General features: G+C 34.6%; 1 protein-coding gene across 2 annotated transcripts in view; it reads right to left on the bottom strand.

Annotated features, from left to right (window-relative positions):
• wake (wide awake) overlaps positions 1-19,040 on the bottom strand; it is a 333,714-nt gene that overhangs the window by 149,260 nt on the left and 165,414 nt on the right. The window contains exon 4 of one of the 2 annotated variants that reach the window (XM_068392516.1): positions 15,082-15,296. In XM_068392516.1, the coding sequence (XP_068248617.1) occupies positions 15,082-15,296 (215 nt within the window). Of the gene's footprint in view, positions 1-2,600; positions 2,645-15,081; positions 15,297-19,040 lie in introns of those variants that run through there. The other variant, XM_068392519.1, reaches the window with a different exon arrangement.

Genomic DNA, 19,040 nt, shown 5'->3' with positions numbered 1-19,040 from the left:
GAGTAGTCAAACATAGACACACCATAGCAGTGATAAACAGTAAGAAGAATATGGGGGAAAAAAGGGTAATTTTGAATGAAAATATATAACAACTTTAATCTTCTTCTAAATAAAGTTTAAATAAGCTAATTCGGTGGATTTGGTCATTCATAGACGGTTACACTAACCGAAAAACCGCCCTCACTCCATTCAAAATATCTTAATGGTTTTCTTTCGTTTTTTCACTTGTTTTAAAACGATAAGAATCGAGGCATAATACAAAAGCGGTGTATGCATTCCTGAACAGCATCAGCGAGAGAGAGAGACTTAAGGGTCCATTTTGGTGTAGCCCAAGGGCGGAAGAAAGTAGGGAGAAAGAGAGAAAGAAAGCTCCCTGCTCTGATTGCCTCTCCCTACACCCCTCCCTCCCTCTCTCCCTCCACCCGCCTCTAATACATTGAAGAACATGAGAGTGTAAGAGTTATCTTTCATACCAATATTTCGAACAATATTGGATCATTTTGTAGCTTTTAAAGACGATTAATTATGGGTGACATCTGGCTTTCATAACTTATGAGAGAGAGAGAGAGAGAGAGAGAGAGAGAGAGAGAGAGACTTGGTAATATCTCTTGCAAAATAAAATTTGACAAAGAGAGAGAGAGAGAGAGAGAGAGAGAGAGAGAGAGAGGGGAGAGAGAGAGAGAGAGAGAGAGATACTTGGTAATATTTCTTGCAAAATAAAATTTGACAAAGAGAGAGAGAGAGAGAGAGAGAGAGAGAGAGAGAGAGAGAGAGAGAGAGAAGCACTCAATCAAAAGGAAAGTGTCTTATTACGACAAATTAACTTGCAGCTGAAGATGAAAATATCAGAATTCTGATTAAGCGACCCATTTTTCATACTTGCCTTTTAAGGGTTTAAAGGTCGCTCATGAATGGCAGAGGCAATGGATAGTGACATTGCACTATCAAGCAGGACAATGCCCTAGAAACTGACCATATAAACATATGGTCGGCACCAAAGCTCCCTCGTCATCCAATCTAGGACCAAGGAGGACCAGGCAATGGCTGCTGATGGCTGATATACCTGTAGGCTTCCCCAAACCCCAATCCTTAGCTCACAAGGATAGTGAGGTTGCAGCGACCATAAACGCTACTAAGTTTGAGCGAGGCTCGAACCCCAGTCTGGCATTCACCAGTCAGGGACGTTACGTTTTATGCGATACAGCTTCTAATAATTTTTGTTCAGCAAACAAGACGAAAATAATCCTGGTTTTTATTTCGACTATCTTTTTGAAGATAAAGTACAAACCATTTCGACCGCAGAAATAATAAATTTTTAAAGGAAGCCGATGGTAAAATTTTTAGGTACCGAACGAAGTTATAATGCTATTTTCGTCGTTTATAGTAATTTACAATTTCAGAAGATATGTTCTGCATCAAGTCACACACGGAAGCAGACTTGTTCACGCTCAAAAAAAAAAAAAAAAAAAAAAAAAAAAAATGTTAGATATGATTCGAAATAATTTTCGTATAAATCTTGGGCAGATAAATCTCAAGAGTTTTTTATGTAACCCAATTCATGTGAATAATAATAATAATAATAATAATAATAATAATAATAATAATAATAATAATTATTATTATTATTATTATTATCATTATTATTATTGATACTTGGAAAACTTTCGGTAAACAAGAAAATGCATTTATTACGTTTCACTTATAACTCCTGCTTCATTGTTCATCAATTATGTTCCATAATTAAAAAAAAAAAAAAAAGGTTGGAACTGTAAAAAAAAAAAAAAAAAAAAAATGACCAGCCGCCATAGAGAACAACGGGGTCACTGAACCCGTTCTTTTACTTTGGTAACTCGGCACGATTGAAATTTCTTAACTTGAATTCAACACGTTCTTATAGCTCTGATATTGATATCTGATTTACCTTTTCATTTTTTAATCTATATTTTTCCTCCCATATGATTACGTTATCGGGATGATACCATGACTAAATAAAAAAAAAAAAAAGCCTAAAAAAGAAAAAGGGAAAAAAAAACGCTACCACCAATATTGAAAAGCAAGAAATGAAACCCTTCACATTAGTCCAACAGTATTGGTTGTTGATGATCTCCTTACTAAATTAACTTCTGATATTGTTAATCTTGTCAAGTACCATTTTTAGCAAGGGATTTCGTATACAATGCTAGATAATAAAGTAAAAACTGAAAAAACAAAATGAAGTAGAAAGTAATTATAGAAGGATAATTCATGGGTTATGTTGAGACTGGCCCGATGGGTCGGTAAAAATCCGCATACCAAGTAATTCCGATCTGCCTCACTTTAAAAAAAAAAAAGGGATATGAATAGTTTGACGTTCCAGACGTCACAGAGCAACGGAGTATGCTTATCACTATAAACGTGACTTATAAAATAATTGCAGTAAACTTACATTACTCAAACGAGATCACAATGCAGTAAATATGGGCAATATTAAATATTATGCATGATAGATAAAAAAAAAATAACAGGAAGAGAAACAGGATGAGAAACATAAGAATAAGGAATAGATGAACTTTAATGTAATACTCAGAATAATAGATTGATCTCATCTTGTGAAAACTTACCTAATTCAGGTAGTGTAAAGCTGCAAAGGAGTGTAGATTAACGTTTTAAACTAGCTTGGTTATTATGAGCCTCTTGAGAGAATGGAGGTAATATACAGCACAATAAAAATAAGATGACGAAAGGGAAGAAGGGCAGTCAAGTATAAAGTATAGGAAGGAATAATAAGAATCAAAGGTGAATAAAAGCAGCTACATTCCCTTATTGAATCTAAGCTACATAACGAGAAGTTTTAAACATTTCAGCAAGGGCCCATAAACTGATAATTTCACGGTAACTCAATGCCATCGGGCGGACAGAATGCAAATAAACACTGGTGACCAAATCATAAACGCTATCCTCTCCCATTTTCATAAAATCAAACTATTGGAAAAGTAAATACAAAAAATAATCCGAATAAAAGGATAATGATAAAAGAAAGAAATGGGTAGGAGATGGGTGAGAGATAATTTGGGCATTAGGACCTCCGGATCCTGGACCATTAATATGGCGTCCAAGAGAAGTAGGATGCGGAGGATGGTATGGATTAGTAAGGATGAGATCAAGAGCCGTGTGAGTGAGGCTCCACATGGCTGCCACGCAAAGTAGGAAATTTAAGAGGAGTACCACCAGCAGCAGGGCTTCGTTGAACAGTCCCCCTAAGGAAAAGAAACTGCACCTCCGTTCTCTCGCCGTCCTCCCCTTCAGACTCCATGGCGAACTCACTGGGGTCTATGCGGTTCATTAGCCTATATTCGGTCATTTGATACGTATTCATTTTAACTTAGTGTAGGATACGGTTAAAGAACTAAATATTGTTTTAACGGAATTAATCTCCAGCTACTTGGAAAACGTCAAGCCTTGACAATCAGAAATCAAAATGTCAAATGTAACCATCTATGTGCACAAAAAGACAGCAGGGAAGCCAAAAGTTGCTCTTCTCAGTTCACTTCGTCCCAAAGAATGTCCATCCGCTCTGGCTGAGGAGCGCAGCCTCTGCTGATAACGAATGCCGAAAACGATGACAACAGCTATCAGGATGACGGCGTAAAATGAAATTAACATACAGTCAGCGGCACCAGTCTCACAGGCCCCAACGTTAGCAGGGCAGAGGAAATTTCTGATGTTACTTGTAATCATGGCGTCCAGACCAGTCCTTTGTTCAATAATGAAACGGTTTCCTCTGGAGGCGTACTTAAGGCTTCCAACAACTTTTCTCCAGCTAACTGGCATCCCTTAAATTTACTGCAAAAATTCTATGGAAAAAAGATTACTCCAAAATATTCCTGGAGGCTAAAGGAGGACAATAGATCTTAATCCATAGATTCAACAAATAATGTGCCAAGATATAACACGGATTATGTTTTGGGTATTCAAAGCTTTTGTAATGGTTAGCCAGGTGGCGAGAGGCCGATGATATTATACAAGAATTATGTAACTAATTTATCCTATTATCCTTAATATGTGTCTCATTCTCTATGCCTAAATCCAGTATGCAAGAACAGTCCCCGAAAAACTGAAATCTGATCTCAAAAGCAGAGGCCACTGATCTGTTTAGACTACGGCAACGCTCGCCAAGGAACTGATTCGATTGGGCGGCTGACCCCTTCCCGTTCTGAGCTCAAGGAAGTATTGATCCCGTTAACGATAAATGACTGGGCGATGGCATGAGGAAATGACAATATAGGCTACATAAAGAGCCTTTTTTCATTCCATTAAGATTAAAATACTCTCCATAAGACGTCAGGCTCCTAAACATCCTTACAGGACAAATAGATATACATGTGAGTGTACGTGAACACATGCATATATATTTTGTAAAATTTCTATCGACATGATCCTCGGTAATTAATATATGTATAAAGATAAAATCAATTAAAAAGGCGCGCGCCACACGCCATTTATAGAAGAAAATACAAAATAACTTGGTTACAAATCATCAACCACATGAAAATTCAAATTAGAACAATAACAAAATATCTTGAGTTTCTCAGTAAATGTCGAGGAGAAACATAATAAGGAAAACTCACTATACTAAGTAAACAGAGTGAACAAAAAATAAAGCTACATGGTCAAAAAGCTATCGTAAACCAATTCTTCGAGATTTAAAACCAGTACAGAATCAATCAAACATTTTATGAATATGTAATACGATTAATGTGCTACTAGTGACTCCTCAAGGGGGTTCTTTGCTTATCTTCCTTTAAATCAACTTTTTTTTTTTTCATTAATGCACCCTCATTACCTATCCGTGTCCAAACCATCTTTTGACACAGATTTCGATCCATGCAAATATATATTTTTTTCTCAACTTATCCATGAAGTTGCTCAATAAAATGCATTTATATTACTCATGAACCTTTCAAATAGACATATCTCTGGATATCTTCAAGGACCTTGTCTCTGTATACTTATTTCGTATACAACTGAAAAATATATAGACAGTATAGATTCCTCAAAAGTAATTTTTTACAATCACGAATGACAACCAAAATTCTGAAGGATTTGCTTGCATTTAATAAAAAAATACCTGAGTTTGGTGTATCTATTAAATCATACTTTGAGTTTTATTTGGGTTAAACTTCATCCCCTGTAATTTGTACCAAACATGTCACTTGGGAGCTTCAGTAAACCACAGGTCTACACTTAACGTGATGAGATCGGCGGTAAACAAAGAAATATTATCTGATTAAATGCCAAACCTATGTTTCGAGCCAAACTTCTTTTGTCAGTATTTCATATAAATTTTGATGGGACCAAGAACACTACCTTGTGAAACTAAGTCCTGGATTCACTACGGCAACCATTAGGAACTACTCTTTGCATTAGTTAAAATTAATTAGCACTTACAAAAATGCTTCCCAATATCATATCATTTCAAGTTTGAAAACAAGGTTTAAAGGTCACGTATGAATGGCAGAGGCAAGGGACACTGACATGCCCCATCAACCAGGACAATGCCATAAAGACTGACCTTTTATAAATATGATCAGCGCCCAAGCCCCTTCTCCACCCAAGCTAAGACCAGGAGGGCTAGGCAATGACTGCTGATGACTCAGCAGATTGACCTATAGGCTCCCCAAAAACCCCCATCCTTAGCTCACAAGGATGCTGAGGTTGCTGCGACCAAAGGAACTAACGAGCTTGAGCGAGACTCTAACCCCATTCTGGCGATCACCAGGCAAATTAGGCCACCATAACTCTAAAGGTATCATGATTAATAAGCGCAAAAGAAGCAATAAATTCTGACAAATCATACGAACTTCGTGATCAGAACCTTTCAAAACCAAACAAAGAAAACAAGGAACAGCTGATTACTATCAATAAAGGAATTCACACGTTTGTCCATAGCCGTTCATAAACTTTTGAAATTGGAGTTATAGAAACTGGACGGTGTTCGGAAAGACAAGAGCCACAACTCCCACATATACTCACAGATGCAGCATTTCATTTCTACATGTGCAAAAACATACCTTAATTGACGTACGAAAAAATACCAGTTAAAATTTGATCAAATAAATTTTAAATTGAAAATGCTATTTGAGTCTACAGTACAAATACATAACTGTATGTTTAAGTAGAAGATTCTCAATTTCAGAGAACCGAAGCTTCAGGAAAAACAGTTTGGGCATATGAGGAGTGTCTTGTTATTTTGCTTATGGTCAAACACACGAGCTTAAAGGATTGTTTCTTCCTTCGGAAGGTGATACGGAAACATCTGGTTTAAACAAATTAAGTACTACACCAAAAGTACAATTTTGACGTAACTTACTATATACAGAATGTTTCTGAGTTGTATTAGAAAGGTTTTTTTTGTATGATATATTAACTTTCATTTTGAAGCATGACCTCTACGAATCAGAGCTCTTTATGGATATAATTCTACCACCTAAAATAGGGTCTATTCCTTTTCCAAGATCTGATGTCCTATTTTATTTTCATCGCCTAAAAACGAAAAATGTTTTAGCAGCTTTATGAATCTACCGTGTAGTTTTATCAACCAGATTAGATTGTAGCTTTTATCAACCACAAATATGAGAGAGAGAGAGAGAGAGAGAGAGAGAGAGAGAGAGAGAGAGAGGAGAGGAGAGAGAGAGAGAGAGAGAACAAAAGAAAAAAATACATTGTTTCAACAGGTGTTCGGACTCCAACGTCATTTGATTTTCATTGCCTAATAACGAAAAATGTTTTAGCAGCTATATGAATCTACTGTGTAGCTCTACCAACCAGATTAGACTGTAGCTTTTCTCAACCACAGCCATGAGAGAGAGAGAGAGAGGAGAGAGAGAGAGAGATGAGAGAGGAGAGAGAGAGAGAGAGAGAGAGAGAGAGGAGAGAGACAAAAAAAAAACATCAATTTTCCAAAAGGCATTCGGACTCCAATGTCATTTGATTTTCATTGCCTAAAAACGAAAAATGTTTTAGCAGTTTTATGAATCTACCGTGTAGTTTTATCAACCAGATTAGATTGTAGCTTTTATCAACCACTAATATGTGAGCGAGAGAGAGAGAGAGAGAGAGAGAGAGAGAGAGAGAGAGAGAGAGAGGAGAGACAAAAAACAAAAAAAACATTAATGTTTCTACATGGTATTCGGACTCCAACGTCATTTGATTTTCATTGCCTAATAACGAAAAATGTTTTAGCAGCTTTATGAATCTACTGTGTAGCTTTATCAACCAGATTAGATTGTACCTTTTATTAACCACAACCATATTGAGAGAGAGAGAGAGAGAGAGAGAGAGAAGTAGAGAGAGAGTTTACTGTAGCTTTTATCAACCACAGCCATGAGAGAGAGAGAGAGAGAGAGAGAGAAAGAGAGAGAGAGAGGAGAGAGAGAGAGAGATTACTGTAGCATTTATCAACCACAGCCATGAGAGAGAGAGAGAGATTACTGTAGCTTTTATCAACCACAGCCATGAGAGAGAGAGAGAGAGGAGAGAGATGAGAGTAGAGAGAAGAGAGAGAGAGAGGAGGAGAGGAGTGAGTAGAGAGAGAGAGAGAATACAATGTTTCAACAGGTGTTGGACTCCAACGTCATGTAAACATGGAGTTTGAGATTCTAAAGTAACAGGTCTATTAAATACGGACACGGATCACAATTAGCGTTATACAATGGGGTATCAAAGTCGATTAGGTGTTAACCTCTGGCGTAAATTTACAATTTGTTTATATATTATGGCATACTACATTCGTGTTACAAGTAATCAATGACTGAAAATAAAAATTCAGTGGTAGAAAAAATTTAAATAGCCCTGTGTGAATGGTGAAAAAAAAAAATACTTGCAAATTAACAAATTGAATGTTAGGAAAAAAAATGTTTTGTATGATTCCTTGATGATAATGATATTTGTAAAAGATAGAATATTCATTGACTGAGAATAAAAATTCCGTGGCAGAAAAATTTAAAAAGCCATGTGAATGGGAAAAAAAAATATTTTTGCATGATTCATAGGTGATAACTATATTGTAAAAAAAAAAACAATATTCAGTAACTGAAAATAAGAATTCATTCGCAGAAAAATTTTAAAAAGCCTTGTGAATGCAAAAAAAAAAAAAAAAATAGAATTTTTATTTTTGCATGATTCATAGGTGATAACAATATTGTAAAAAAAAAAATATTCATTAACTGAGAATAGAAATTCGGTGGCAGAAAATTTATAAAGCCTTGTCAATGCAATTTTTTTATAAGAAAAAAAAAAAACGATATTATCATTCTTGCAAACTAACAATTAGAGAATTCGATTTTTATGATTTCTTATGATAATAACGATAATGTTTAAAGAACCGATAAACTGATAGTTAATGAATTCATGGAAGCTAAATAAACGGTCAAGTAATACACCCTTCTCTGATGTGACCCCTAGAAGGATATCAATATTTCGTTAATCTGATATAATCAATATCTCCCATCATAGGGCTTTACAGATACAATCTCTCTCTCTCTCTCTCTCTCTCTCTCTCTCTCCTCTCTCTCTCTCCTCTCTCTCTCTCTCTCTCTCAGGATGTTTGAGACCTACTACAAGTATTTTTATATACTCTATCATTATACCATTAAAATGGAAATACTTGTAGCAACAAAACAAATAAATTAAGAAAACTGATAAAAAATGTAATTTTCATTATATAATAAATCTTTGATAATAACACCAACAACAACCACAATAATAATAATAATAATAATAATAATAATAATAATAATAATAATAATTTTATAAGGAAGTAGCAGACACTTAAATTGAAATAAAATTACTTCTAGTAAACACTAATAAAAACTTTAAATTCGAGTCCAGTTTCACCATGTCAAATAAAATATTACTGTGTTATATCAATATATTTATGCAAAATATTACTGTATTATATCAATATAGTTATGCAAAGATAAAATAACTGCCATATAAACATATTCTAAAATGAAGAAAATATATCTGCCTTTTAAACAACAACTCTGTTCTTTACAACACAAGGAATTTCGTTCGATCTAATTTCTCTCTACTTCTCTCCAATTAATCTTTAAACAGACTTCGATAAGAGGTGCATTATCCTTTAATGGCCTAATTCCTATTTTTACAGATAATATTTAAAGGAATCGATAACGTCAAACTGGTCCCGTAATCAAAGGACTCAGCAAGGGACTGAAAATCCTGTTATGTTTCATTAATATCTCCCTTTCCCCCTCCTCTCTCTCTCTCTCTCTCTCTCTCTCTCTCTCTCTCCTAACCTTTCCTCATGCACCATGGCTCTCTCTCTCTCTCTCTCTCTCTCTCTCTCTCTCTAACCTTTCCTCATGCACCATGGTTCTCTCTCTCTCTCTCTCTCTCTCTCTCTCTTAGTTCCTTACCTTTCCTCATGCACCATGGTTCTCTCTCTCTCTCTCTCTCTCTCTCTCTCTCCGTCCCTCATTTCATGATATGAACTTCCCAGGTAACAGATTGGCGAAATTGATTCGCTCGACTTATTGAACGAAGGAAGTGCTTCAATTGATTAAGCAATAACAGGAGGGGCCTGAGGAATCTTTGGAGAGAGAGAGAGAGAGAGAGAGAGAGAGAGGAGAGAGAGAGAGAGAGGGAGGGGTCTTCATTTGTTGCCTGTTATGTTCGCATAGTTCTATTATACGTGAAAACAGTAACGATGGCTTCCATTTTTTTTTTTGGCATACATCACCATTTTCTCTCTTGGTATGAGATGGCACCAGCAATTACGTTAATTAATTTATATATTGATTGAGTTTTTTAAGTATCCAGTAACAGTCACCAATCCATAAACTGACCACATTCAAAAACTAAACTTCTAAGGCAAGCTCATAAGAGTTGTTGTTATGCTACTACTTTCGGCAATAAGGATGGTAAAAATTATTTTGATTAATGATTTACATAAACAAACAAACCTAAATTTGTAAAATAAAAATTTAAATAGCCTCCGTACAATGACGGTAAAGGCAATTTCCGAATTCGACACTTGTAGTGATCTAAAGTTGTGTTGGCCGGGTGGTAGCGGCCTTGCCTGGTGACAAGGCCAATAGAATTCTATTGGCCTTGGCCTGGCGATTGCCAGATTGGGGTTCGAGTCCCGCTCAAACTCGTTAGTTCCTTTGGTCGCTGCAACCTCACCATCTGAGCTAAAATGGGGGGTTTGGGGGAGCCTATAGGTCAATCTGATGAGTCATTGGTACCCATTGCCTGTCCCTCCTTCGTCCTAGCTTGGGTGGAGCGGGGGCTTGGGCGCTGATCATATGTATATTTGGTCAGTCTCTAGGGCACTGTCCTGCTTGATAGGACAATGTCACTGTCCCTTGACTTTGTCATTCATGAGCGACCTTTAAACCTTTAAAAGGTAGAAGATAGCAAGTTCCACGGGAAAATCTGAACTCCAAAGTAGGTAATAAAGAGTGAACTTCAAAACGTGATTTGTCATTTTAGAAATAATTCCGGTATCGATGTCTTTGCCTTTATAATTTTATAATTTGTTCTAAGATTATTGTACTGAAATGACAGTATGCAAATCTTGATTTGCTGGTACGACGGCTAAATGAATAATTCTTCAGCCGTATGTAAAGTCAACAAGTGGAGTCTCTCAAAATTAAACGACGCTCTGAATAAAGTAGATCTTCGTTGAAGATCTAGTTTATATAATGCAAAATCTTCAATGACGATTTTGCATTATATTTGTTTCCTAACCATGTTTCTCTGTAAACTAAATTCCTCACATTGACTGCGTGTGTGGAGGAATACCTATACGCATATTGTTTTGGGACTCACTCTTCCAGAAGACTAAAATTACAGCCAGATCTTTGGTCAGACTGCATCTTTAACGTTTAAAACATTTACAGATGACTAAAATTACTGCCTGGGAATTTAAGTCCTGATCAGACGATGCAAAAGAGGTAGTGTTATATCTAGAGTACCTTTTGTTTTATATAGGAACTCTAGTTATATCCATACTAACTAGGTTTCAAACCCCATAGGAGATAGTTTTAAATTCATAAATAACTTCAAAATGTCAGGTTGATTTACTATTTAGACATACAGCATGTCCCACTGTCGTCCAAGTAATAAAAAAAATTGAAATTTTATCCATGGTTTCCATATTTTGGGACCTCAAGGTGGGAATTCCCCTCGATTCAAAACTATATTTATAGTCAAATAAGTTTTTAAGATAGCGGCCAGCAGATGAATTAGCGGCATGGAGCAGACAATAATAACAAACATTGACGTCATTATATGCAGCCAAATTATATGACTCAAGGAATTTGGACCAAATGGTTCATCGCTGGGGCAAGGGAGGCCATTCAGCGTTAAGGTGCCGAGGATGAATAGATACCCATGAATGGGTAACCTCCGCATTACTTCTCTCGATGATGTAATAGGAGTTTAGTTCAGCATCCTTATACACAGGGTTGATAATGGCAGCAGCACTTAATCTACAAAATCAATAGGCTATTAATTACGTTGCTAGTGGACTTGCGCCAATAATGGTCATGGATAGGCGTGTTAAAATGCTCTAATCCAAAAGGGATACATTGTCGATGAAATTCCAAAGTGCCATGTGTAAAGTCAAAACACTTTGGGCATCTTTGATTGTAAATCTACCCGTCCCTGATACGTCTCTCTACTAAACAGCATGATTTTGAATATTCTAGCTGTCATGTTTTATATCATCATCATCATCATCATCATCATTATTATTATTATTATTATTATTATTATTATTATTATTATTATTACTAGCAAAGCGACCACCATAGTTGGAAAAACGGGATGCTATAAGCCCAAGGGCTCCAACAGGGAAGATTGCCCAGCGAGGAAAGGAAAGATAGAATAGTGTACCTGAGTATCGTACGCAAACCATAACTGACTAAAAGGAGTGAGAGTACATCTTGCCATAAGGCCAACTTTATAAAAAGAGGGACAACCTGACTGGTTATGAACATGAGTATTCGAAATCTAGGTACACTAAACCATAGGCCTCAGACTGAAAAAAACGCCACTTAAAAATAAAATTCGTTTCTGGCTAAAATGGATCTCAAATAATCAAGTTTATGGCTATGTTAGATCTCAGACTCAAGTTTCTGGCTATGTTAAATCTAAGACTCTCAAGTTTCCGACTATGTTGGATCTCCGATATTCTCTCGCTATGTTGAATCTCGGTCTCAATTTTCTGGCTATGTTGAATCTCGGACTCAAGTTTCTGGCTATGTTGGATCTTACACTCAACTTTCTGGCTATGTTAGATCTCAGATGCTCAAGTTTCTGGCTATGTTGGATCTTAGCTACTCAAGTTTCTAGAAGGCAATGTTGGATATCAGATATTCGAGTTTCTGGCTATGTTGCATCTCTGATACTCAAGTTTCTGGCGTTGATGGATCTCAGATACTCAAGTCTCTAGCTATGCTGGATCTTAGCTACTCAAGTTTCTAGTTATGTTGGATCTTAGATAATCAAGTTTCTGGCTATAATAGATCTCAGATACTCAAGTGTCTGGCTATGATGGATCTCAGTTACTCAAGTTTCTGGCTATGATACATCTCAGATACTCAAGTGTCTGGCTATGCTGGATCTCAGATAATCAAGTTTCTGGCTATAATAGATCTCAGATACTCAAGTGTCTGGCTATGATGGATCTCAGTTACTCAAGTTTCTGGCTATGATGGATCAAGATACAAGAAATAGTAAGAGGGTTCAGAGACTTTGCATTAGTGATCTAGCTTCTCTATGATTACAGTGGGGTTGTTTTAATTATATAGCTAAGTCATAATGTAGTTGTTCAGTGGCTACTTTCCACTTGGTAATGGCAGAAGAGGTTCTCTAGCTATGGTGAGCACCTCATCTAGGAAAAGAACACTTCAAAATTGAACCATTGTTCTCTAGTCTTGGGTAGTGTCATAGCCTCTGTCTCATGGTATTCCACTCTCTTGGGCGAGATCTCTCTTGCTTCAAGGTACACCCAGGCACACTAATCTATCTGTTTCCTTATTTCCTTTCCTCACTTGACTATTTTCCTTGTTGGAACCCTTGGGCTTATAGCATACTGCTTTTTAAAAAAAAGGTGTAGCTTAGCAAGTAATAATAATAATAATAATAATAATAATAATAATATAACAGAGGGGATTTTGGGTGGTAATCTGCTTCTCTTTAAAAGCTTAATTAATAAAAAAAAATTGACTCTTCTCCTCTACCTCTACCAATGTCTTCATGTCTGTTTTATGTAACAGGGATGTGATGTAATTTCGAAAGCCACGCATCATTCAATGTTTAATATTATTTATTTTTTACAATCTGTTAAGTTTAGTCAATTATAACTGATTGAAGTTCCTATATTCACCTTAATATTCTCTAGTTTTGGGTAGTGCCATAGCCTCTGTCTTGGGTTAGTTCTCTTGCCTGAGGGTACACTTCATATAATTTCTCTTCCTCTTGTTAGACTTTTTTAGTTTATATGGAATTGTTTATTTTAATGTTGTTACTGTTCTTAAAATATTTTTTCCTTGTTTCCTTTCCTCACTGGGCTATTTTACATGTTGGGGCCTCTGGGCTTCTAGCATCCTGCTTTTCCAAATAGGGTTGTAGCTTGGCAAGTAATAATAATAATAATAATAATAATAATAATAATAATAATCCGTCTGTGTAATGGGGAAAATACCCGAAGAATGACTTAACACTTTCAATGATGTTACCAAACTTAGTAAGACATTTATCATTGACAACATGATTTCTTAAGACACTCATAGAAACTACCTGCTAATAATCACTATTTGAAATTTGCAATATTTTTTTTTTTTTTTTTTTTGTGAAAATTCCTACATTGGACATATTCATGAATTAAAGTTTCATGCGCTTGCCCCGAATTTACAATAAAAATAAAGACAACATAATTTCTTGAAAAAGTCATAGAAACTACCTGCTAATATCATAATTTAAAATTTGCAATAAAACTTTCTTTTATGAAAATTTCTGCAACTGAATGTATTCCTGGATTAAATTTTCATGCACTTGCCCCGAATTTACAATAAAAATCTAAAAGATCTGTTCACTGAAATAACGCATCAGCGAACGAATTTTCTGTTAATTGCTGCATTCCCAATTACGATCATGGAATAATTTGAAGTTGGTAAAGAAAAATACGAAAGTTTTAAGCGGATCTTCTGTCAATTAAGACAGACCCCTTTCAAATAACCTGACAATGACGCCATGAAAGGGAGTTGAGAGAAAGGAAAACTTCAAAATAGTCACAAATTTTCTTTGCCTAATAATCAGCAGCGTAATATGGTAAGCATTTTACATCATATCTAAGCGAATACAGAATAGCTTGTTTCCGTACATTTTAGTTTGATAAAAATATAATGCGGTTTAAAAAAAAAAAAAAAATACGATGCGGTTTTAAAAGAAAATACAATGCGGTTTAAAAAAAAATACACAATGCGGTTTTTAAAATAAATACAATGCGGTTTTAAGAAGATAATAAGGTTTTACAATCAACAATTAACTTTTTGGAATGTAAAGCAGAATTTAATGTTCTTTTTATTTATAATTATGATTATCAGTTTCATTAATTTTCTTTTTGGAAGAATATTTGAAAGATCGTGTTACTTACATAGAATTTATAGTCAAATTTTAAAGGTGCATACATACATATATATATATATATATATATATATATATATATATATATATATATATATATATGTGTGTGTGTGTGTGTATTTATATATACATATATATATATATATATATATATATATATATATATAACATATATTTAGATATATATATATATATATATATATATATATATATATATATATATATATATATATATATATATATATAATGTGTGTGTGTTCGTTGCCAAGATTATTGGTAATGAGGAACCTCTCCTTACTTTATCAAAATAATTGAACAACGCCAAGCAGTTTAAACCACATGAACTTCCCCCCTCCCTCCCCCACCCCACCAAAGCGACCCTCCCTTAAGATCGAACTTTATAATAAACAAGAGACCGTAACTTACCTGGAGTAGCTTGGTTCTTCTCGAACTTGAAGCTCGGCCTCTTGATCAGGGCAGGCGAGACGGGCAAGTACGACCTCAGATGCCCATTCGACTTCGTCATGCCGAAGTTCCCCGGTTTGACGGCGGTGATGTTGTTGTTGTTGTTGATGGTCGACGAGTTGTCGACCAGGGAGTCGATACTGGCGGCTCTTCTCAAGGGCGGTGCACCGTTCTTACTGTTGGGGGTTCACGTGGCAGGGGGGCGGGGTAGAGGAGGAAGAGCAATGGAAAGGTCATTATACGCAGGTAATGAAGATCACTAAATCTTTAATCTATTTCTTTTTTCTTAAATGGCTCCGTCCTATGGCAAGATTCATTTGAGTTAAAAATTGGATTTTTGTCTGGAATAACAGGTGTCGTTGACTAAACCCTTTGCTATTTAAGATCATTCCCTCAAAATGTATCGTGTAGATGGAGTTAGATACCTGATTGCCTAATGTAAGGCATAACTGCTAATTTTTTCTTAAGACAATATTGAATTTCATCCTAAACTTAGCTATCTTTACAAGATATTAATGAATCTATATTTTGGGTAAGAAAAAAAAATCAAGATTTTTTTTTTCTGTAGATGACAGAGGTGAAAAATTCCTAAATACATATAAAAAAGTTTACTTAAAGAGTAAGAAACTATTAAAATACTGAGAAGTATAATTAGCACCCAGAGAAGCCTTACACGTAACTGCATGTAGAACTTGCAATGATTTGGCTTCGATATGACAAAAGAATGAGACACAAATTCAATTGCAAGAAAGTAAATAACAAACAAAACTAGGGATACACAAGATAGCACTTACGTAAATTAAAATAAAATAAGAGAGATTTCGAGGATTTGTGGCCAAAAGCTTTCTTACTGTGAAGCATCGATATACTGTAGTAAACTATTGGGAAGTTGTAAATTTTTGCAGTTAATACGAAGACGTTCGTTCAAGAAGTATTAGGGAACATATAGTGTTCTGGGGAGAATCGGCACAACATCTGACAGGGGATTAACGAAGGGAAAAGTATACTAAAGAACCTTCAATTGATACATAAGACTAACTATACCCTAAAATGAAAATATCAAAATGGCCAAAATATGAAAGGAAAAACCAATTAGAATTCTACTTTCAGTGTTATTAAAAGTGTCAATAAATGTACCTTCAATAACCATCGTAACTATAAAAAAAAGTTACACAAATATATCATAAAATTCAAAGGGTAAAAAAATAAAAAATAAAAAATTGCAAGGTCATATAATATACATCCATATTTTAAAAGTGAAAGTGGTGGTGGAAATCTATAAAAGTGCATATTAAAAAAATCATAGGTTAGACGTCAATCAAAACCCATAAAATTAATATAGAAATAGTAAGAAATTAGGTCAATGAAATCTCTAAAAATTGCTAAAATACAAAACAGAGACGTATCTGAAAAAGCAGTTAACTGGAAAAAAAATATTGGAATGAAAAAACAAATTACTAAAAAAGGTGGATAAAAATAGTACCCACAAAGTAGAACATATATTGTACTTCTTCGGGTATATTCTTAATGTTTAGAAAAAAAGTCTTCTAAAAATATGATGAAATGTATTCTGTTTTAAGATTAAGGTGAAGGGAAACAACAAACATGTATTTAAGAAACAGATTACTGTAGAAAACCCCATCAAGTCTATAACATACATTTAAAAATATGACAAATGTTTGATAAAATTTTTATTACGTAAAAAGGACTCACTTACAATACTTAGGTTCTAAAATATTACGAAAGAATAGGGGCAACATATAACAATATATGAACAATTTACCACAAGTAATACACTTAAGATTAATTTATATCATGCAACATGGAACAAAATTCAGGAGTGTAAGCGATTAAAAATACCGCCATCATATCTGCTTTGTAACAGGTTAAACCTAACATTCGTCGTCCAATTTAACGGTAAATAATCTGCCTACACTCCCGAAATTAATTTTAAAACAAATGCAGACATCAAGTGTATAAAAAAAAAAACAAGTTAGTGAAAAGTTAGGATTTATGATATTTGTGGGAAAAGCATTCTTATACAGACATCACAAAGAGAATATTGCAACGGGGAAAAAAATCTTACCGTTTACCATCTTTTGTCAAGTTGACATAGAAAATGTTATCAAAGAAAATGTTATCAAAGAAAATGGAAAATATATATTTGGGTAACTAAAGTAGAACTTTACACCTCCCAACTTTTAGTAGCATATGCTTGTTCATTTTCGTATTACTTTTAAAGCACTCACACTCCACAATTTTTCTTACATATTCACACACACGCTTTACAGTGACAGCAATTAAGCCAAAACCTACATCATAGCTTTTCGTGACAGATTTGCTCAGAAACTCTGCGAGTAAGAAAAACAACATATACGATGATAATAATAATAATAATAATAATAATAATAATAATAATAATAATAGTAGTAGTAGTAGTAGTAGTAGTAGTAGTAGTAGTAGTAGTAGTAGTAGTAGTAGTAGTAGTAGTAGTAGTAATTAATTTGCAAGTTATTTGCCTTATACAAATGGAAGGAATCTGTTTTTAAGAATAATAGAACATTGAGAGAAGGAAGTTTACTGATAAACAAGGAAATTCTACCTTGGAAATTAAATGTTTTCAGCGTTAATAATTAATATTTAAACTGTGCCCGAGTTGTTAAGTAATTTTGTTATTTGATTAAAACGTACGATCTGAGCTTTACGAAATAACAGAAAATAAAAAAAAGTTAACTTGATATAGAAATTCAGGATACTGATTATACAGTAAAATGTGATGCAAATAAGAACAAATTTTACCGTTATTCCGTGGTTACTTAAAGTTACCTATATCCCCCAAGGTAAGGTTAAATTTCGAGCACATTTTGCCATATATTTATTTGAAATTGCTCTAACAGCCTTAATTTTTGTCTTAGAGAGGCCAGGTTGGTCTCATTCTTTTGGAAAATGCCTGAAGTTTCTCAAAAAGTTATCAAAAATATGCAAAAACATGTAAATAATAGTGTTTTGCAAAAACGTACAGGTACGTCCTTTGTGGGCGAAAGGGATTTAAGATACATTTCATAGTTACCTTGGATCACATTGTAACAGCGAGTTTAAACCCCACTTGAAAAAGTACGAGAAAATTCTACATTTGATATTCGTTCATGTTTCATATTTGTAACAGAATATCGAATAAAATTCTCCTTCGGGACAGTAGGATAAATGTGTATCGTATCACTAATATTGATGACGTCACCAGATTGGGTCTTCTTATGTCCAATGTTTATAGAATAGAATTCTATAGACATTGGTCATGTCTGGTTAGCTACGCATTATGTAACTCTGCCCCAAGATATGGGTACGCAGTTGGGAACGCACTTATAATAAACGATCAACACGGGATAGTGCCTCTTACTGATAACTTATGATATCACTGTTACCTTCTGATGTCAAAAAAATATTACACGCAATTTATAGTTGACAAAACAAATGCTATGTACTCAGTGTTACCTTCTGATGTCAAATAATACTACTCGCAATTTATAGTTGACAAAACAAATGCTATGTACTCAGTACAATTTAATAAGTGGTGAGTGAAATATAAATTTTTGGATATACGGAAAGTCTGAAATTCCATTCACTTCAAAATGGGTAGGGAACGTGAATACAATCACAGCATGCCCTGGAAGAGTTAAACACATGACTTCAAATAATGGGATAGTAACATTAACCTATAATATTTACTAAGAATAGAGCTGTAATAATCTTTTTATATTGGAGTACACTAAATTGACTAGATGATTTAAAAATATCATCTCATTAATCTCATAATGCCCCGAGGGACATAATCTTTACTTTATTGCTCTTCAATTGTTTATTTCTTTCTATGTCCGTTTTATTCCACATACGAGTTTTCTACTTGCTTTGACAGTATATCA

The sequence above is a fragment of the Palaemon carinicauda genome, chromosome 18 (genome assembly GCF_036898095.1).
Source record: "Palaemon carinicauda isolate YSFRI2023 chromosome 18, ASM3689809v2, whole genome shotgun sequence".
NCBI classification, from domain to species: domain Eukaryota; kingdom Metazoa; phylum Arthropoda; class Malacostraca; order Decapoda; family Palaemonidae; genus Palaemon; species Palaemon carinicauda.
Note: the sequence above shows the minus strand (reverse complement) of the source record. Positions and strands in the feature narration are given on the sequence as shown.